The sequence below is a fragment of the Eulemur rufifrons genome, chromosome 2 (assembly GCF_041146395.1).
Source record: "Eulemur rufifrons isolate Redbay chromosome 2, OSU_ERuf_1, whole genome shotgun sequence".
Classification (NCBI taxonomy): Eukaryota; Metazoa; Chordata; class Mammalia; order Primates; family Lemuridae; genus Eulemur; species Eulemur rufifrons.
In genome coordinates, this window is record NC_090984.1 from 60572366 (window position 1) to 60592616 (window position 20251).

Below are 20251 nucleotides of genomic sequence, written 5' to 3' on the forward strand. Positions count from 1 at the left end.
TCTAAGTATCCAGGATGGCTCTGGTCTGTAAATCCATCACAGGAAACACTTGCTGAAAGAATGAAGAATTATTACTCACCACGTTTTTGAGCATCTGTCATGAGTCAGGCATTGATGTTTCAAAGTTGAATAAGACACACTTCCTGCCCTCAAGGAGCTTACCACCTAGTGGTGTAGTTTACGAGACACTTAGAATACATTATCTTGTTTAATCCTTATAGCAACCCTTGAAGGAAGTTGGAACCTAAGAAATTTGCCCACAGTGGTAGAGCCAGGCCAGGGCTGGTTTGAGAGGTAGGCCCTGACACTGAGGTAGAAGTCGTAGTCTCTAGTTGCCTTCTCCCAGTGGTGCCAAGAGATGTGACTCCTCACTTCCAAGGAAGTGCCCACAAGTTAGGAGTTGGGAAGGTGGCCACAGTGTGCATTGATGCATAGCTCTAGCTCTGGGAACTGATCATATCTCACCTTTGTCACTCATTAGCTTTGTAACCTTGGGCAGGTCACTGACGCTCTCTGAGCATCCGTTGTCTCATCCATAAAAGAGTAATAATACCATGGGTGGGCAAGCAGTCCCACTTCTGCCACCAGTGCGGATGTTTTGCTTTCCCTCTCCCCAGTTGCCAGTAACGGGTGGGGGAGGCATGTTACTCCAGCTACCCAGTCACATGCTCTCTGGAAATGAATCTGCAGTGGGCTGACCCAAAGGTTGAATCCCACTGGAGTTCATTCATCCAGAAGCCCTGAGGAAAATGTCACTGGTTCCTGCTCCCTGGACCAGAAGGCCTCTCGGTTCCTGACCTTTTGTGACTAGTTCTGTTTCTTCCATTCTGTGAGCTCCCACATCTAATAAATTCCCTTTTGGTTTTTCATTAGAGTCAGTTTTTATTGCTTACCAGCAACAACAAAAACCCTAACTGATCAAACACCTACCTTGCAATGTTGTGAGGACTAAATGATGGGAAGTGTGTAAAGTGCCTAGCCCCGTCCTGGCAGCATAGCAAGCAGTCAGTAAGTGGTGACAGTTGTAAGTTAATACTCAGGGGCAGGGCAGAGGGAGGGGAAGGGAGAGTGTTATTGGTTTGCTTGCTATCCACTGAGAACCCCCCACCCTCAGACAGAAGGACAACAGAAGGGAGGGAAGTGCAAGCTGTGATATGCTCATTTATTCAAAATGTCTTTATTGAAACAGAATGATAGAGCAAGAAAGAATGAGGTCTGGGTGGATGTCTTTGAGCACAGGATGGAGCCCAGACCCAGTGGTTACAGTGTGGAGCTCTCTCCCTGTCCCCTGACTCTTGCTGAGGAAGTGAACACAAAGCAGCAGGGAGGAGATGGGGTTGGGGACAGCCCTCTGAGCTCTCCTTGGCTGGCGTGAGGTGCCTCTGAGCCTTCTGGGCAGCCCTGCCTCCCTCACTCAGCCTTCCCGATCTCCTTGCCAGGGCCCTAGCTAGCTTTCTGTGTGGGCCAGCCTCCCGCCAGGGTGCTCAGAGGCTGCTCAGAGGGCAGGGTTGGGGGTGGCAAGCAGCGGGACGTGGTCACAGCGGTTAGGGGGTGGCTGCCGCAGCAGGGAAGGCCGGCGACAAAGCTCCCCATCCCGGAGCACCTCCGGCAGGAGCTTGCGCTTGGTCTCCGGCAGAAGCATAATGCTGAGAATGCAGAGGAGGGCACAGGCCGCCAGCACCACTTGCTGCAGGAAGGCTCCGTGGCCCATGTGGAGGCGCTGGGCAGGGCCACTCAGCCCCCCAAGCGCCCCCAGTGCCATAATCAGGCCCAGGCCACGGCCCCTGGGAGAGATGCAGGAGGCACTCAGCTCACAGCTGCGGGCCCGCCCAGCCCTTCTCCAGCAGCCCTCCCTCCTTCAGCCTTCAGGCCCAGCCTCCCACTGAGCTGAGAGGCCTGCCCCTGCCCTGGCTGCACCCTGCTCTCACCGGACAGTGGTAGGGATAACTTCGGCAGCAAGTAGGGTGCTGAGGATGGCAGCAGCTTGGGAGGAGAAGAGCCCAAGGACAGAGAAAGTGGTGATGGCAGCCTCGTTCAGATCTGGAAGACCAAGAGGGATGATATGGGTGGAGGTGGGGAGATCATGCCTGGCCTATCCCCAGTGTCATTCCCTTGGCTCTGATCCCATGGCTATAGCTGGGTGGGCTCTGGGCATTCACTAAGTGACTGGGAGAACAGACAGGGGGTGTGGCCAGGTGGGGGCTTGTGGAAGATCTGGGCAGGGTCTGGGTCTTGTCTTGGGAGGCCTGTGCCAAAAGTAATGGCTGAGCCTGTCCGAGGCACCTCTGTTAGGGTTCCCTTGCCGAGCCCACGCTGTGGGGGAGGGAGGATGCTCACAATCCCACAGGCCCAGCAGGACCAGGGACGCAATGCTAGTGAGAGTCATCGAGAGAAGAAGGATGCCCCGGCGGCCAAATCGGTCCACGGTGACCCCCAAGAAAACGCAGGCCAGGGCAGCTGTGCCGCTGGCTAGCAGGGAACACAAGTAGAAGTCCGATGGGCTCCCTGCTCCTCCCACAGGCTGGTAGCAGTGGCGAATGGCGTGGGCAATGAAGCTGTGAGAAGGGGCGAGGAAGGAAAGAACAATGTCGGAATCCCCACCTGCAGCCTTCCACAACCCTGGTCGTCTTTTGCAGGGGTCCTTGGACCTTCCCCACCCAGCCATCCCCCGTCCCAGCTACTGGCCTGGCCCTCAGCTCAGACACCCAGGCTCACTTGGTGAAGCCCAGGATAAGCAGATTTTTCCAGATGTTGCGGTAGTTGAGGAGGGAAGCGAAGGAAAAGGAGGATGTTGCAGGGAGAGGGCAGGTGTTCTCCAGGTCTTTGGGAGAGAGAGAGGAGCTGACTGTTAGAAGGAACAGGTGGGAACCCAGGATCCTCCCACATGGGTGGTGGGGTCCCTGGGAAAACGTGGCACAGCCACAACCATGCGGAGGGCACCAGCATGTGTGCACGTGACGCATCACTCACAGGGACCCTGTCTCTTACCCTGCAGAGCCTCCTGGGCCTCCTCCCCCAGCATCTGCCCGTGGGGGCGGTTTCGTTCAGCCAGGATCCTCAGCACAGACTGAGCCTCCTCGATCTGCCGCTTCACGATCAGCCACCGAGCGGACTCCAGAAACAGACCAGGCCAGCTGGGGGCAGGGTGGGGAGGTGCATCGTGAGGCCTCCCTTCTCCTGATCCGGGGATGGGAAACTCCCACCTCTGAGGTTGGGGCTGGGGCAGGCCTGGACCAGGGGCAGTTGGAGAAGAGGAGGGGTCTCTGGGCTAGAACAAGGTTGGAGGTAGAGACGGGAATTGCCAAACGACAGGTGAAGGGCGATACTTACCCATAAAACAGGAAGAGGATGCAGGGAGCGGTGATCATTCGCTGCAGAAATCGCCAGTCCTTAGAGACAAGGGCCAGGCCCAGGAACAGGAAGTGTCCCCCCACCCCCACCAACTCCCCTGCCAGGGCCACCCGAAGCCTCTGGGTTGGGTCGCACAGCTCCAGGCCTGGAGATACAGCAGGGATGGAGGGAGGCATGAAAGACAAGAGAAGAGAGGGAGGGAGGAGGACAGAGAGAAGGTCAGACCCTGAGTGCAGGCTGTAGCCATTGCCTCCCACAGACTAACCTCTGAGTGGTAAGGAACAGAGAGGTTTGTTTAGTCCTCTCTCCTCTCCTGCTCAAACCTAGGAGGGCGCTAGGGTCAGAGTCCCTGGTGGGTGTTCAGCATTCCCAGTTTGCATGCCTCTTATTTGACCTTCATGTCAACCCTTGTCCAAGGTCACACAGCTAGTTAGGATTTCATTTTCTAAATAAGTTACTATTCCCTGACAGCATTAAATCCAGTGCAAGGAAGGCTTTAAAGATGGTGTGTGTGTGTGCGTGTGTGTGTGGTGGGGGAAACAGACGTGGAGAGAAGCAGAACCCCTCTATCTTTAAAGGCCTGGGCAGAAAGACAGCTGAGATTCTAGGCAGCTGAAATTTGGGGCTGAAGAAGGGACTAAGGGGACCCTAGGGGGCAGTGGGATTGGCCTGGTGATGCAGACAGGCAGGTGTGTGAGACCCAAGGGAGGGACTTCAGGGAGGGTGGCACTTACGCATCAGGTAGACACCCAGGTCAACGCCAGCAAGCAGAAAGCCCAGGAGGAATCGGAGGGCCATGACGCCTGTGGAGGAGCCTGCGGCAGCCCCCCCCACTCCGCAGGGCCCCACCAGCCCCAAGGTCAGCAGCACAATCCCACGCCGGCCAAACCTGGAAAGTGGGGAGGGGTTCTGGTCACCCAGACTCCCTGGAGGAGTCGCTGAGTGGGTCTCAGAGGCGAGAGAAGATGGGGGCCGTGGGTAGTGAGTCTGGCTAGTGGGCACCGGCTGTGGCTGTGGTTCTGTCGGGGGTGGAACCATTGACTCTTGGGGATAGGGCTGTTGGTCAGAGATTAGGGCATTTGTGGATGTGAGATCGCCCATCAGAGTGGATGGGATTTGGGACTGTTAATCCTTAGGGACAGAGCTACTGGTCAGCAGGGGTGGAGCTTGTCTTACTCCGACTGGTCAGAGGAGATGGGGGTCATGGATATAGGGGGTTGGAGCTATTCATCTGTGGAGGTGAAGCCATTGGCCTCTTGTGCATGGGGATAGTACAGGTCAGTGAAGATGGAGCTATTGATATTAGGGGACTGAGTAATTGATTTTGGGGAATGAGGCCATTGTTCCATGGAATTGGGACATGGGTCTGTTAATACATAAGGATGGTTAGTGGGGATGGGACACTGGCTGGGAGATGGAGCTGCTAATTCATGGGAATGGGTCTATTAATCCATAGGCCAATTGATCACTGGGGATGAATCTATTTTTAATCCATGGGGATAATCAGTAAGGACAGGGTCACAGACCAGGGAAGATGAGACTATTGGCCAGTGAAGATGGTCACTAACTACGAGTTAGTGAGGACAGGTCTATTGATCCTTGGCTACTGATTGTTGGGGATAAGACCACTGATCTGTGGGAGATGAACATTGGGGACCACTGGTCACTGGAAAGGGAGTGAGGCTACTGACCCATGGGGTGGGGCATTATTTTCATGAAGATGAGCCTATTGATTAATGTGGTGAACACCCCTGATTTTAGGAGACTGAATTATTGATCTTTGGGGATGAGGCCATTGTTCCGTAGGACTGTGGAAGTGAGGCCATTGATGCATGGGGATGGGCTACTGACCTGTGGGTTTACAATCACTGGCCCCCAGGGGTGTGTGACTACTGGGCAGTGAGGATGGGTGATTCTAAGGAACTGGACTACTGAACATTGGGATGCCTTTGATCCATGGCAGGTGAGCTGCTAATCCATTTGGAGGTAATACAGATCAGTGGGGACGGTCAGTGGAGTTGGAGTACCTGGTCAGAGGTGATGGTGTTCAGAATCAGAGACAGGATTTTTGATCTGTGGGGAGAGTTATTGACTGATGGTGATGAACTATGGATCTTTGGAGGTGAGGCCATTAATTTGTGGAAATGGGGATTTTGGTCTGCGAGGATCTGAGAGCCCTGAGGATCCATAAGGTGGGATTATTAATCTATGGGCTATTGACCCATGAGGATGGAGTCATTTGGTGGCAGGCATGGGACTATGGTTATTGGGGATGAGGGCAATGCTCTTTGGAGATAGTTACTGACTTGTAGGGGAGGAGCCACTGGTCAGAGATTGGGTGATTTGTTTGTAAAACTGAACTACTGGTCAGGGGGAATGGGCTGTTGATATTTAGGAATTAACATATAGATTGTTAGGAATGAGACCATCGAGATGGAGCTAATAGCCCATGTGGGCTACTAGTCGGTGGAAATGAGTCTATCAATTCATGAAGATGGTGAGGGAGGTAGTTAGGGTGATGAGGGCAATGCACAGAGAGATAGGACTTTTGATCTGTGGAGATGGGATTTTTGGTCAGTGGGGTGAGACATGAGACTATTTGGAGATGAGGCCATTGATCCATGGGTCCAGGGCAACTGATCAGTGGGAATGGGGCTAAGAGTCCAGGGAGGTGGGGTCATTCCCTTGTGCAGAAGAGATATGGAAGGAGTATTTCTTGATGGGGAGTGAAGTTGAGACAGGGGTAGGTCATTGACCAGAAGAAGTCCAGAGAAGACTGCAGAGTCCAGCGAATCATCTTCGATCTCTTGCAAACGCCAGATGCTGGGTCTAGCTTCCCTAGCACCCCCTCCTTTCTACCAGCCCTGCCCCCACAACAGCCCTCACCTGTCTGCGGGGTAACCCAGGAACAGGTAGCCGGAGGCAAAGCCCAAGATGAAGAGGATCTGCTCCAGGATCACCTGCCAGCCCAGGTCACACACCAGATCCCACTGGGGATGTGAGAAGGGTGCAGCGGGCGTGAGGCACCACCCTCCCCGCCCTCGGCCCGCCCCCGGACCCGCGGCCCGCCTGGTCGCCTCACCTGGCCAATGGCGTTGGTGGTGAGCACCGGCAGACCATTATAGTCCCAGTCCTTGAGGCAATGGTTGAAGTCCGGCGGGGCGAAGCCACTGCACGAGGGGTCCGTACTGGTGGTGGCGACGCGGCTGGCGGCGCTGGCTGCTAGGGCCGCGCTGGCGACGCTGACGCCGCTGGCATTTGGGGTCTGCTCCCAGCCAGAGGCATTGGGAGGGAAGCCTCCGTAGTGGCAATGCAGTGGGGGCGCCAGCGTGAAGATGGGGTCGGAGGCCAAACCCAGCGCCACGAAGAGCACGGGCAGGCAGCAGAGGCCGAGCTGCAGCTGCTGGCCGCCGCCCAGCGCCCCCACCTGGGCGAGCAGCGCCTCAAAGCTGAGGGGGCCTGGGGGCACGGCCAGCGACAGGCTGCTGCCCAGTCCGTCGCCGCCCGCGTCGCCCTCCCCCTCCCGCTCGCGCTCCCGCTCACCCTGCAGCTGCTCCGTGGGCACCGCATCTCCGAGAGTCCCGACCTGCTGGGTGGCGGGGGGAGGAGAAGGGTGAAGCGGAGAAAACCGCAGAGGCAAGGGGAGGGGGCGGGCGGGAGCGAGGGCTAGGAAGGCAGTCAGGGGCGGGGGATGCGCAGGAGGAAAATGCCAGGTGCTCGGCGGGGGCGAGGGTACGGGGAGAGGATGGCGTAGCCCCCTGGGGCGCGGGCACTTACTCCGTTGGTGCTGGGGGTGATCTCTACAGTGCTGTCGATTTTGCTGCCGCCCCCGCCATTGGGCTCGGGGGTCCCCGTGGCCACCCGGGGAGCCAGCTTGCCGACCGCAGGGGCCCTTCCGGCCCGCGCCGAAAGGATGCGCAGTTCTCTGGCCCAGTTGCGCACTGGGTGCCGGACTCAAGAGAGCCCGTAAAGACCCCGCTCTGCAGCTCTGCAGCCGCGGGCGCCTCCTCGGTCTCTGCGATCTCTGCGCTGCTTTCCCCTCCCCTTCCTCCAGACTCTCCTCCCCTTCCCACGTCAGCAGAGCCTTCGGTCCAGACTCTTCGTCAGAGAGAGGAAGGGGGGCCAGGGCCCAGGGGAGGGAGGGGATGGGGGCTCTGTCGTCTGTTCCCTGGGTCTGCGGGCCATTGCGGTAAAAAGGAAAACAAGCTGAAGGATAATAGCTAGCCCAGGCACATGCCAGAGATTCCTCTTTTGCTTCCAATCCTTCGCCATCACTTGTTCACTCATCCGCGCACCCATTAATTAATCAGTAAAATTTGTTAAGTATCTACTATGTTCCAGGCCTTGCACTAGGCTTTGGGCATAACAGGGTTGACGAGACCCACCTTAAGGGCAGTTACTAGTGTGGGGAGGGGGAGACACACGCAAATGGCAATTACAGCACAGCTTATGCATATGGAAGACCGGGTTGGCGCTGTACTCAGCTCCAGCTTCAGTCCTCTACAAGGGGACCACTTCTTTGCGTTTCACACCCCATCCGGGTTGAATCTCCATTTCTCAATAGCATTTGGCACTGTCATCCAGCCCTTCCTCTAAACACTTTCTTCCTTGGCTCTTAAGTGCCATAGTCCCCTGGTTGTTCCTCTCCTGCTCCCCTTTTTTCCATTGCAGGTTCATCCTCCTCTTTTGGCCCACGGTGTTGGTGGTGAGCACCCGCAGGCTGTCACAGTCCAGTCTTTGAGGCAATGGTTGAAGTCCAGCCAGGTGAGGCCACTGCATGTAGCAGTCCATACTGGTGGCGACACCTCTGGCAGTGCTGGCTGCTAGGACCATTCCTGGCTGCATCATTCAGATACCATCATTCGGTGTCTGCAATCCTCAGAGGCTTGGTCCTGGTCCCTCCTCTCATCTCACACTATTGTCTCCACCTTGGGCTCTCACCCGTGCCCACAGCTTCGATCACCACCAATGCCAACAATACAAACCTTATTCCCAGATTGACACATCCAGCTCCCACTTCTCTTCTGAGCCCCAGATCCATGAAGCCACCTCTTATATGACCTTAGACCTCTTACCTTTGATGACTCACAGGGACCTCAATGCTTTCACGACCAAGCTCATGCTCTTCCCTCTATAACCTGGTTGTTTTCTAGTGCCTTTTTTTTTCAGTGAATGGCACCCTCATTATCCAACTGTGGCCAGATGTTCAGGTGACAGCACTTACAGAGCCCTCTTCGTCACTGCATGTCAAATCCTTTACAAAATTCAGTCCATTTTATTTCCTATATATTCTCAGACATCTTGTTTCTCTCCATCTCTACCACTGTTGATCAAGCTACCTGTTGCACAGACTACGTTAGCCTCCTAACTCCTAACTGGTGTTCTGTATCCACTTTGTTTCTACTCCCCATATGTCATTTATAGTGCAGATGGAATGCTTTTCAAAATGCAGATCTGATTATGTCCGTTTCCTGCTTAACAACCTTCAATGGCTTCTTCTCACTGTCAAGGTGAATATTAATAATCCAGACACCTCATACCTGGTTCTGCATGCCTGGCCACATGCTCCCTGCAGCTCCATCTCAATTCTTTCCTCAAATTCTCTGCACTGCAGTCACACTGGCTGCCTTTCAGTTTTTCCAGTGCCACAGGGCCTTTGCATAAGCTGGTTCCTATGTGTAGATGTCTTGTTAATCAAGTTTTCCTCATCCTTTCAGCTCTTGGCTCAAGCATCTTTGCCTCAGGGAGGCCTTTCCTAGCCCCTAGAATCGCTACTCAAAGCATGGTTCATGAACCAGCAGCATCCATATCACCTGGGACTTGTTAGAAATGCAGAGTCTAAGCCTTAAGCAGGCCCTTGAATCATAATCTGTATTTTAACCAGGTCCCCAGATGTATGTACATTAGAGACACACTTCTCTAAGAGATTTGATACCTGATAGTTATTTTATTCTCTAATCCCAGGTACAGGCTGGAAAGGAGCATCTCAGACCAGAAATCATTCCCCCTTCTTTCCACCAAACCACACCTTTAACTTGTTTCCAAATACAGAAGACTTTTCTTTAATGCATCACCCAGCCTCCCACCACTTCCCTTCCCCCAACTCATTTCAGCATCTCTTTGGGATTTACTATGGTGCTGTCATAGCCAATATTCCATGGGGATTTATTTGTCTGCAACCTTGTGTCTGTCCTGAAATACAATAATAATCCCTTAATGTTATGTGGTGCTGGGCTGTTCACATGCATTATATTGTTAGGTCCTCACAACAACCCAGTAAGACCATTATGATCATCCTCATATTAAAGATGAAACCAAGACTCCGAGGGACTGGCATGATTTACCCACAGACACACAAGTACATAGCAGACCTGAGACTTGAGCTGAAAACTCTAATTCCAGGCTACTTTCTTGAAATTCTGTCTGGATGATGAGGGATGGCCTTCAACACATCGGGGTAAATTTTGTTGGCCCCAGAATCTGGAAATGAGTTTTCCTTTGAGTGAAGTGAGAAAGGAGACTAAAATGGAAGAGGCAAATGCATAGGGGTGCCAAGAGACTAACATCATGGTTGAAACTTGGGGTGCCCCCAATCCAATCACCATGTCAGGGTAACATCCTGGGAAAGCAGAACTGAAGCAATTGGACCTATGGCTCAGACTAATTCCCTTGTAAGTGGCTGGAGTAATCCCTCATCGAAGGCCTGGCCCCATGAATTTCACTAAAGTCCTGAGGACTATGGACTTCCAACACATTGCATTTGTCTGCCACCTCAGCTCCTCTAAAGGATGGTTTGTCCAGGATGACCAGCAGGAAGCCTGGGAAGCAGAGTGTAAGGAGCTAGACTCTCTTGGAGTCACCTAAGGAAAAGGGTGCCAGGCTGGCCAACAGCAGTCTCCAGTTGGCTAGAGCTGCCCTATGGTGCAAAGCTGGGGCTAGGCCTTTGGTTGGGGTGGCCTCTCCAGGATGCCATTTTTGTTTTTCTTTTTTAGACAGGGTCTCACTCTGTCCCCCAGGGCTAGAGTGCAGTGGTGTCATCATAGCTCACTGCAACCTCAAATTCCTGGGCTCAAGGGATCCTCCTGCCTTAGCCTCTGGAGCACCTGGGAGTATAGGTGCGTGCCACCATGCCCAGCTAACTTTTCTATTTTTTGTAAAGACAGGGTCCCACTTAGGTTGGTCTCAAACTCCTGGTCTCAAGTGATCCTCCCACCTTGGCCTCCCAAAGTGTAGGATTATAGGCATGAACCACCATGCCCGGCCAGGGCAGCACATTTTGAGGCTCTCATGGGGTCAAGCTCTCTCCACATCGACATCTCTCTAATGACATCACTTGACGATGAAGTCTTGGAGGAAGCCCCCTCAGGTCAGTAGTTGGTGTCTGCCTGCTTGGAATACTAGTCTTGAGACTCTCCTTGGTTCTGTCAGCCTCCAGGTTGGTTTCAGCTCATATATCACTTCCCAACCCTCCTGTCTAAAGTCTCCTTCGCTGGCGCCTCCCCTCTTCTAGTTAATCTCTTCACATCACCCTGTTGATTTCCATCACCAGCAACTGTCAAATCTGTGGCAGGTTTATTTTTTCATTTACTTATTTTAACTGACTTTAATGTCTATACCACCCTCACTGGGAAGGTACATTCACAGTGTACTTTCAGAACTGTGCCTGGTGTGTTATGGGAGCTGAGAACCTGTCCACTGAATAGTGTTGAAGAAAGGAGCAAAATCTTCCCCAAACCCCTAAAGGCATCCTGCTCACAGCAAGTGTCCCATCGGTATGGCCAAAGAGCGTTAGCCCGCCCCCCAGGCTCCCAAGAAGCAGTCGGGGAAGCAGACAGCAGGGTTTATTGAGGTGCACGGCCACACCTGAGCCCAGCCCTCTCCTGCCTTTGGAGGGGAGGAGCAGCCCGGTCTCTCCCAAATCTTCTTGTTCTGTGCAGTCCACGTCCTGCCTTCACTCTCAGCTAACAGTGTGGCACTGATGTTCCAGAGCGAAGAAACAGGGAAAGAGAGAGGCTGCATGTAGCCCCAGGTTTCTGCCGGCCTCACTCTCTGGGCAGGCAAGCTTCCAGAGGTGGGTGGCAGTGCAGTGACTGCCACCCTATGCTGGAGGAGAGTCAAGTGCCTCCCTGCCCCTGAGGGCCTGGTGCCTGCCCCTGACAAAGCAGGGAATAATATTAAATATAAATAATTTATACAAAATGGCTCGTACAAAAAGCTGTGGGTTAGGGGGAGGAGATGCCTCTGTGAAAGGCTGAGATGACAGGAAGGGGCAGGAAAGGGGAAAGATACCGCCACCTCTCCTAGTCCCTAAAACAGAGCCCTCCAGCCACCCAAGGACTGGGGGGGCTTTGGCAGGCAGGGGAGGGGCAGAAATGTGCCAAGGGCCCCTCAGGGGGCCAGGCTGGTGAGCAGGGTGGTGAACTTCAGGGCCTGACCCGCCAGTTCCACCACACACTGCACCATCTCTTGAGCCGCAGGGCCGGATGGGTAGCCCAGGGCAGCCCCCTTGACAGCCAGCACAGTGGCCCGCAATGTCTGGCCCAGCGCTGTACCTGCAGCCCCAACCTGTGCTCGCAAAGGGGCAGAGGCTGCCAGCCGGCCCAGCGTGTCCCCAACAAACACCAGGCGGTGAGCAGCCACCACCACCCTCTTGCCGTGGGGTACGAAGAGGCGTGGGGGTTGGTTAGTCTGGGTGCTGGACATCAGGGCCGCCATGGCTGCCTGCAGCGCTGAGTAGTGGTTCTGGCACTGCCCTGCGTAGAAGTGCAGAAGCTGTAGGTCTCCGGTGGACAGAACCAAAGGCTCCCCTGGGGACAGGGCCTCCTGAGGGGCAAGAAGAGTGGTCAGTGGGAACATGCTCATCAATGCCGCGTTCTTCCTTTGCTTCCCTCTCTTCGTTCTTCCCAAGGGCAATCCCTTTAGCTCTTACCTTTGCCCCTCAGAAAACTTAGAGAGGCAGTGAAGTGCTCAGACTTGATGTCAGATAGAGCTGGATTCAAATAATCTCAAGTCTCTAAACTTCTTTGTTTCCTTATCTCTAAGACAGGGAGTCTAGAACTACATTGCCTTGTTTCCTTATCTCTAAGACAATTTTTAGTAGCCACATTAAGAAAAGTAAAAAGAAACAAATATGTTTTATCTAACTACAAATATAAGAAAATTTCTAATTTTAACATGTAATCAATATGAAAATTACTGAGTTTTTCTCCATACTAAGTCTGTAATATCTGGTGCACACTTTATATTTACAGCACATTTCAATTTGGTCTAGCCATATCTTGAGTGCTCCATAGCCACCTGTGGCTAGTGGCTACCATATTGGATAGTGCAGTTCTAGTATGGACCTCATAAAGATGCAGTAAAGTTTATTTATTTATTTATTTATTTTTTTAAGAGACAGGATCTTGCTCTGTTGCCCAGGCTGGAGTGCAGCAGTGTGATCATAGCTCCCTGCACCCTCGAATTCTTAGGCTCAAGTAACCCTCTTGCCTCACCCTCTCAAGTAGCTGGGACTACAGGTGTGTGCCACCAGACCTGGCTAAGTTTTCCTTATTTCTTATAGAGACAGTCTCGCCTGTGTTGCCTAGGTGGGTCTCAAACTCCTGGCCCCAAGCAATCCTCATGCCTCAGCCTCCCAAAGCGCTAGGATTACAGGTGTGAGCTACCGTGCCTGGCCTGCAGTGAAGATTGAGATAATATAAAGGGCTTAGCACAGTGCATTGCACACTGTAACCACTGCATGAGTATTAACTATGACTATAATTAATATTGATGCATGCAGTGTGCTCAGCACAGGGTCTGGTATTTGGTAAACACCCGATAGATGATGGCTATTGTGTTATGAACACTCTAGACAGGGTTGAGAAAACCACCTCACTTTCCTGAGGCCCAGAGAGATTAACTGATGGCCTCAGAGCCCCTGGCTTCTCAGTAGTAGAGCAGGGATTAGGAGCCAGGTCTCTTAGGAACCTAGGAGTTCACAGTTGGAAGGAGCCTTAGAAGTTACCCAGCCGACGTCTGACCTGCAGCCCAGAAACTCTGCTTCCCTGGCTGCTAAGTTTTCTGACTCCTCTCCAACACATTCTTTCCCCTCTTTCTGAATTCCTGACATCCTCTTTCAAGTTCCAGCTCCTTCCTGTTGAATTCTAACTCCTCTCTACTCTGACCCTGCTGCCGTTACTCTCACTGCACCTTAATCTACTTCCCTCGATGGTTTAGTTAGGAATGCTCCTTCTCCCAGGTTCCTGTTCCTCCTTCCCCAGCCCCTTTCTCTAGGCCACCCCAACCAGGGTTACCTGCTGGGCTGGCAGCCCCTTCTCCAGCAGTTCAGGATCCCCTGCAAAGGCCTTATCGAGGGGCCTAGATCCCTGAGCTTTATCCATGCCCTGCAGGAAGAGATCAGGTCTCAGAGCAGGGGTAGGGGAACAGGGTGGGGAGGCCTATGTGGCCTTTCTGCCTGTCCCCAGTCCCCCTTCCTTCCCAAGGACGCTCTTGTCATCAGACACAGCAGTCCCTTGACTCTTGGTCTGAGAGCTCTAGTGGCCCTAAGCTGGGTCTGGGGGCAGAATGTGGCACTGGTACAAGTGTTGTGGCCAAGTACTGGGGTCTCAGGCTGCAGGGTGGAGGGCCAGGGAGAGGATAAGGGGGAGAAGGGGGCGGGGCTCTGTTTGTGTGCCCCGGGCTTCCACGCTCCTCCCCCAGTTCGCCTGGGGGAATTTATGGTGGTGCTCCCCAAAGGAGCTTACCTTCAGGTGGACGTAGTCGTACTCCTCGGCCACTGGAATGCCCTCATACTCATTGTGGAGCCCTGCTGGATCGTCTTCCACCTCCCTGCTCTCTGGATCGCCCTCGACCTTAGGGCCCCCATAGCCAGGCAGGCGGGGTGGCGGTGGGGGCAGAGGCCGGTCCTGGATGCTGCCCTTACGGCCTGGGGCAGGAGAGGGAGCTGGAGAAGGGCTGGGGGCCTCAGGGACAGGCAGGGCAGGCAGAGGGCGGCGGGACAAGCTCTCAGCTGAGGGCAGCCGGGGCCTGTGTGGGGATGGGGGGCTTCTGGCCAGAAGCCGGGCCAAGGTGTCCAGGTCTTTGGAGACTGAGGCTCCTGGGGGCTCTGGAGAAGGGGGAGCCTCCGGCCCCAGCAGGGGCACATCGTAGATACCCTCGTCAGTGCCCCCGCCCTCCCCATCTGCCAGCAGTTCCTCAGGCGCTTCATACAGGTTGAGGAGGGCTGATGCCCGTTTCAGATTGGAGGGGGCAGCATAGAGGGGGGGGCCTGGTTCCCGGCCCCCTTCCCACTCCAGATCTGGCTCCAGCTCTGCAGGTGGCTTCGGGGCCAGAGGCACATCGTAGGGAGCTTCATCCTCTCCAGGGGACTGCAGAGCAGCCCGGGCCAGAGGGGAAAAGGAGGCAGGGCAGTCATAGGGGCCACTGGATGGAACCCGGAGGGCAGTTGGGGGCACATCGTAGACCTGGAGAGAGGAGTGGTGAGTTACTCTTCACTCAGCAATGAACCCCGAGGGCTACTTGTCCCCACCCGACATACACATGAACTGTAGTCCTCACCTCCAAGACATCTCCGGGGGCAGCCAGCTGGGTCCCACTGCTTCTGGGGATCTTGTAGATGGGGTCAGGGGAGGGTGGGCAGGGTCCAGCCGGAGGTCCTGAGGTAGGACAGGGCCGAGCTGGAGGTGGCACCACATATACCTGGGGGGTCAAGATAGGTGGGTGGGTCAGGAGGAGTAGGGGCCAGTGAATTGATGGCTGAATGCGAGGAGCTTAGAGACCTTTCAGACTGCCCTGTACTGAGAGGGAAACAGCTCAGAAAGGGTTGGCAGACAGGCTTCACACAGCACAGTCAGGGAAGAGCTGCGGCCTCAGGGCTCTCGCTGCCCGCCTCACTGCAGACCCGGGGTGGGGGGCGGTGGGGAGGAATGGGGTTCTCCTGGCTTGGGGTTGGGGAGGCTCCCACTCTCACCTCCTGGTCCTCATTGCCGTGATCTGGGGCTGGATATGGTGAACCAGGCTGGGCTGGGGGCGCCGGGGAGAGGCTGGGCTTGGGTGCTGGGCCAGCAGGAAGGAGCTTCACTCTGTTGGCGGGCACAATGCCCTGCTGACCGTGCAGGGAGCAGAGGCACCAGCCGTCCAGCCCGCCAGCGCCCTCCCGCTGCAGTACCCGTAGAACATCCCCTCGGCGGAAGGACAGCTCCTGGGGGGACTCAGCGGTGTTGTCATACAGTGCCCGGGCCAGCTGGGCCTGGTGGGTGAGGTGGAGGTGGGGAGAGGGGTCTTCACACACACATCAGGTCATGTCACCCCTGCTCAAAACCCTTCAGAGTTCCTCATCTCCCTCAAGCTAAAAATCTGAGCTCCTGCCACAGCTCTTCCTGACCATATGCTTCCTCTTCCTTTTTATTCCTCGTGTCTTTTTGATTCCTCGAACTAAATAAGCTCTTTCCTGCCTCAGGGCCTTGGCACTTGCTGCGTCATTTACCCAATGTGCTCTTCTCCTGACTGGTCATTCTTCATCCTTCAGTTCTGCTGAAATGTCTCCTCCTCAGAGAGGCCTTTTCTTCACTCTTCTTCCTGCTCCATTCTCTGTGTCTGTCTCCATCTATTGTTTCCTTCATAATACTTTATACTATTTGTCTATTTACTTTTTAATTATCTATTTCTTCTCATATGCTGTAAGCCCTCTGAGAACAGGAATTGCCATATTCCTAGCCCCTGCAGTAAGGTCTGACTTGGAATCGGTCCTCAATACACATGTTGAATGAATTTCTTCCACTGCACACGAAGAAGTCCTGCTAAGGTCTCCCGTACAATCTCCTTTACCTTCCCTCTGTTCCCTAGCTATTGTCCCTCACAAGCTAAAGGTTAGATTAAGCAGCTGCAGAGACCCCTTATTTTGGGAGAGACTGGGAGAAGCCTCGTCCAGACAGCCTAGACTTAGGCCTAATAAGAAAGAAAACAGAAATGAAGCATTGTTTTGTTCTCAGTCTGAGCAAATAAGGTTCTACCAGAAGAGGCTGAGGTTACCATGGAGAAGAGAAAAGTGTATACGCTCTAGTGTAGTGTGCATGGAGTGCGGTTGGCAGAGCAACCAAAAGCAAACATTTATCAGCCTGTTTCTAGTTCTGTCTGGTGGGGGCATCTAAGCTTTTTCCAATGAGGACCACATGCTCAGGTAATATAAAGTTACAGGTACCAAATGCAAATGGTATGTCTAGACACCGTGCAAATCTTTGCATTAATCATCTCATTTCATTTAATTCTCACAAGCAGCTTATGAGGCAGAAGCCATCATTATCCCCATTTTGGAAAGAAAACTGAAACAGAGAGGTTAGTATTTTACCCAGTGACATACAGCTGGTACAGCTGGTGGAACATGATTTGAACCCCAGGCTGTTTGATTCCAGAGCATGCACTCTCTCAATTACTCACTCTACTGCCTCTCCACAATTACAAATGTACGAATCTACTTCTTTTTTTCAAATTAGTAACTGTGGTTAAGTCAAGAGGGTCCGTAACTCAAAGGTGAGTCAAGCACGTATGAAGGCTTCCTTATACCCTTTGCTACGGCCCTTCTCAGTGCTCTTGCTCCATGATGTCCTTTAGTAGAATCAAGCTTAAAGCCCTTAAAATGTGAGATTACATTCAGCTTCGGTTATAACTGTTAAATGATTGGGCCTGCCAGTAGGGTAGGGTCCCAGGCAGTGGTGGCTTACATACAGTGTTGGAGAGCAGCTAGTTGGGCATGGTAGGCCCTGTAACCATGTGGACTTACTAATTTCAGCAAAAAATCTCAAGCTAAAGATCTCAGGCAGGCTGCCATCGGGCAGGGCAGAAGGATGCCCTGCTCAGCCAGCAGGAGCTCATGTTCCTCTTGGCTGATGTTTCCCTCTGGTGGTGAGGCTGTCCAGGCGAGGTGACTTTAACAACAAATAGACTCCTCCTCTTGCCTGAGTCCAAACTCATCAAATCATTTTCTGATTATATTTTGGCTTTTAAAGGATATTGTCCCACGCAAAGAAAATATGCTAACCAGATGACACAAATTCCTGGTTAGCACCACACTTTTCTAATTGTAAATTATAAATCAGTGTTTTGTATCTAGCCAGGGGGATAAAAGCACAGTTCTAGAGGCAGAAAGACCTGGTGTTGAGTTCTGGCTCCATCTCTTTCTAGCTGGGCGTCTATGGGCAGATTGTTAACTTTTCTGAGCCTCAATTTCCTCCCTTGTAGAATTCCCAATCCCTACCCAAATATCTGTTCTCAGATAATAACAGGACTATCCTCACAAGATTGTTGTAAGGGCTGGATGAGATAATTGCATCAAAAAACCATGACAAAGCTTAGCACAGGGCCAGGTATACTAAATGCTCAATAAATAGCTGTTATTAGGATCTCATGAGCTCTATTAGCATAAACACCCCCCCCACCCCATTTACACGGGGGAAATCTAGCTATGGGACTAGGAAACTGACCAGCTGGCTCCTGAGCCAGCATCTCTATGTCAGAGTACCCCAGAGGAGCTCCACCTCCAGAGGACCTCCCTCTTTCCCAGCTCTGAGCTAGGGTCTTCTGGGCACCACAATTGAAGAACTAAAAGGAGTTTGGTCTCAGGAACCCAAATCAAACCCATCCTCAAGGGGTATGGGAGGATGTTGGGTGGCTCTGTGCTTCTCTTCCCCGTCTCACAATTCTCTTTCCCAGAGTCCCCATTCAGAGAGAGCCAGAAAGCAGGTGGCAAGCTCACTTTCCCTAGAAATCCCAAGCAGGACCTCCCTCTTTCCCAGCTCTGAGCTAGGGTCTTCTGGGCACCACAATTGAAGAACTAAAAGGAGTTTGGTCTCAGGAACCCAAATCAAACCCATCCTCAAGGGGTATGGGAGGATGTTGGGTGGCTCTGTGCTTCTCTTCCCCGTCTCACAATTCTCTTTCCCAGAGTCCCCATTCAGAGAGAGCCAGAAAGCAGGTGGCAAGCTCACTTTCCCTAGAAATCCCAAGCAGGACCTCCAGAAGGGTGGAAAGTGGATGGAGTTGCCTGGATTCAGACAGCATATAGTGCGGGACAGAAAGCAGAGGTGGGGCTGTGCAGCGCTCCTCCCTGTGTTAGGTTTGAATTCTGGCCAATGGAGCCAAACCTCTGGGCCCTGCAATTCCAAGAACCCAGGCCAGAGTTGCTGATTGACTGATTGATGACAGGTGTGGCCGCCCCAGCTACCCCTCCTCAGAGGCCCAGCTGGCTTGTGAGGGAGTGGCTGGCTTAATGGGGGGTGGCAGGGGGCCACAGTGCTCTCTGGGAGGTCTCCTCCCACTGTCCCGTCATGCCAGCTGTCTCCTCCCTTTGTCCCCAATCCCCGGAAAGTGGCCTGAGGCTGGCTGACATCACCTTCCCTCCTCCCTCTATTTTCTCTTTCTCCCAGCCAGATCTCCCTCCTTTGATCTGTTTCCCCCTTTCCTCCATCCCTTCTCTAGAGATGGGCCTCCTGGAGTCCTTGGGCCTCTCCCATTTTCCTTGAGCCACTTGGTGCTTTTCAGCCCCCTCCCAACCTTTTACTTGCCTCCCAATCACAAGCCCCTGCCAACCACTAGCGGCCATCTGTTCCCGCCCAGAGAAGAGCAGACAGCACTCGGGCTACACTTGCCTCCTCCCCTCCACCCAGAAGCAGACTCTAGAAAGAAAAGGGAGACTGGGGAGGGGGAGAAGGAAAGGAGGAGGGGCAAACCCAGAACCAGAAGCCGCAGGGGCCGAGGAGTGAGAGGGAGAAGGGAAACAAAAGTGAGAAGAAAGGGACCAACTAGAGACAAAGAGAGGGCAGAAATAAAAGTCACAGGAGTGCAAGGCGGGCTGTGGAGGTTTCTGCCCGGCAGTCTCCTCTCCTTAGTGGACTCACCGACGTGGCAATGGCCATGGCCTTGGCCTCCCGTGCAGCCTGCTTCAGGCTAGGCTCGCTTTTGCTGACTTCAGCGGTGGCTGCCCTGAACCATGGTCCGCGGCCTCCAAGCTAGGAGGCCGCCCCCGGCTGTGGCGCTTGAGTCGTGGCCTCCGCCAAGGTTGGAGGAGGAGAAAGAAAACCCACAAAACTTCCCAAATGGGAGGCAGCTTGGCCAGGCAGGAGGAGGAGCGGGGCGGGCCGGGGCGTCGCTGCGGGACCTCATCCAAGGGCGCGCGCTCTGTACGTCCCCGCGGCCTCCCGGGGGCCGCCGGGTTGGCCAGACCCCCGGACCCGCTTTGCCCCAGGCCGCGGAGGCCCCCCCGGACCCGCACTGGCCCAAAGCTCCCTCCCCGGGCCGAGGCGGGCGAGCAGGCGGGAGTTGGGGCTGCGCTCGACGTCTCTCCAGGCCGCTCCGGAGAACCCCGAGGGCTGGGAGAAGCCGCCGGGGCGGTTGGGCAGGACTAGCGAGTTTAGGGGCCAACCCTCCCCACCTGCCGACCGCGCCGGAGAGCGGTGCTCTCAGGGCTGTGGTCGCGGCGGCCCGGGGCGCTGCAGCGGGACTCGCTGGGAGCGAGGAAGAGCGAGAACTGAGACGTTTGTCTCTCGTCAAACTTGCCCAAGTTAGCGAAAGGAGGCCAGGCTGGCACCAAAGGCCTCCGAGAGCGTGGCCGTTGGGCCGGGTTGCCCGGGTGAGTGCTTCTGCTGGGACACTCGCACCCGCGGCGGCGAGGCGGCTTCTCACGCACTCTCAGCACGCCCCGGGGATCTGAGGACGCCGCGACGGCGCCTCGCCGGGGGCTGCCGGGCCTGCTGCAACCCGCACGCAGGCACGGCTCGAAGAGGCGGGACAGGCTTCCCACCGCGCTGCCCGCACCGAGGCAGCAGAGGGGCCCAGCCCCCTTCCAGCCCTCGGCTCCAGGGCGCAGGGCCACGAGCTCCCGCTCCCACCCTCGGCCCCCTGGCAG

The 20251-nt window shown here is 54.4% G+C and overlaps 2 protein-coding genes across 7 annotated transcripts; both read right to left on the minus strand.

Annotated features, from left to right (window-relative positions):
* Positions 1–1150: 1150 nt before the first annotated feature.
* On the minus strand, positions 1151–7370 carry SLC22A17 (solute carrier family 22 member 17). 3 transcript variants are annotated; one of them, XM_069463534.1, is made up of 10 exons: positions 7129–7370; positions 6434–6940; positions 6238–6341; positions 4086–4240; positions 3331–3496; positions 2989–3134; positions 2716–2821; positions 2338–2555; positions 1929–2040; positions 1151–1784 (listed from the first exon to the last, which is right to left on the minus strand). In XM_069463534.1, exons 4-10 carry the CDS (start codon positions 4147–4149, stop codon positions 1496–1498), a joined length of 1101 nt encoding a protein of 366 aa, XP_069319635.1. In that variant the 5' UTR covers positions 4150–4240; positions 6238–6341; positions 6434–6940; positions 7129–7370; the 3' UTR covers positions 1151–1495. The 3 variants fall into 3 exon arrangements, with proteins under 3 accessions (XP_069319635.1, XP_069319629.1, XP_069319644.1); XM_069463528.1 differs by having other exon boundaries at positions 2284–2555; XM_069463543.1 differs by lacking the exon at positions 7129–7370 and having other exon boundaries at positions 3331–3371.
* Positions 7371–10917: 3547 nt separating this feature from the next.
* EFS (embryonal Fyn-associated substrate) lies at positions 10918–19421 on the minus strand. 4 transcript variants are annotated; one of them, XM_069463579.1, is made up of 6 exons: positions 19245–19421; positions 14911–15051; positions 14703–14816; positions 14097–14474; positions 13647–13736; positions 10918–12174 (listed from the first exon to the last, which is right to left on the minus strand). In XM_069463579.1, the coding sequence occupies exons 1-6, from the start codon at positions 19260–19262 to the stop codon at positions 11740–11742; spliced, it is 1176 nt and encodes a 391-aa protein (XP_069319680.1). In that variant the 5' UTR covers positions 19263–19421; the 3' UTR covers positions 10918–11739. The 4 variants fall into 4 exon arrangements, with proteins under 4 accessions (XP_069319680.1, XP_069319655.1, XP_069319662.1 ...); XM_069463554.1 differs by adding an exon at positions 15323–15601 and having other exon boundaries at positions 14097–14816; XM_069463561.1 differs by having other exon boundaries at positions 14097–14816.
* Between the last annotated feature and the right edge of the window lie 830 nt (positions 19422–20251).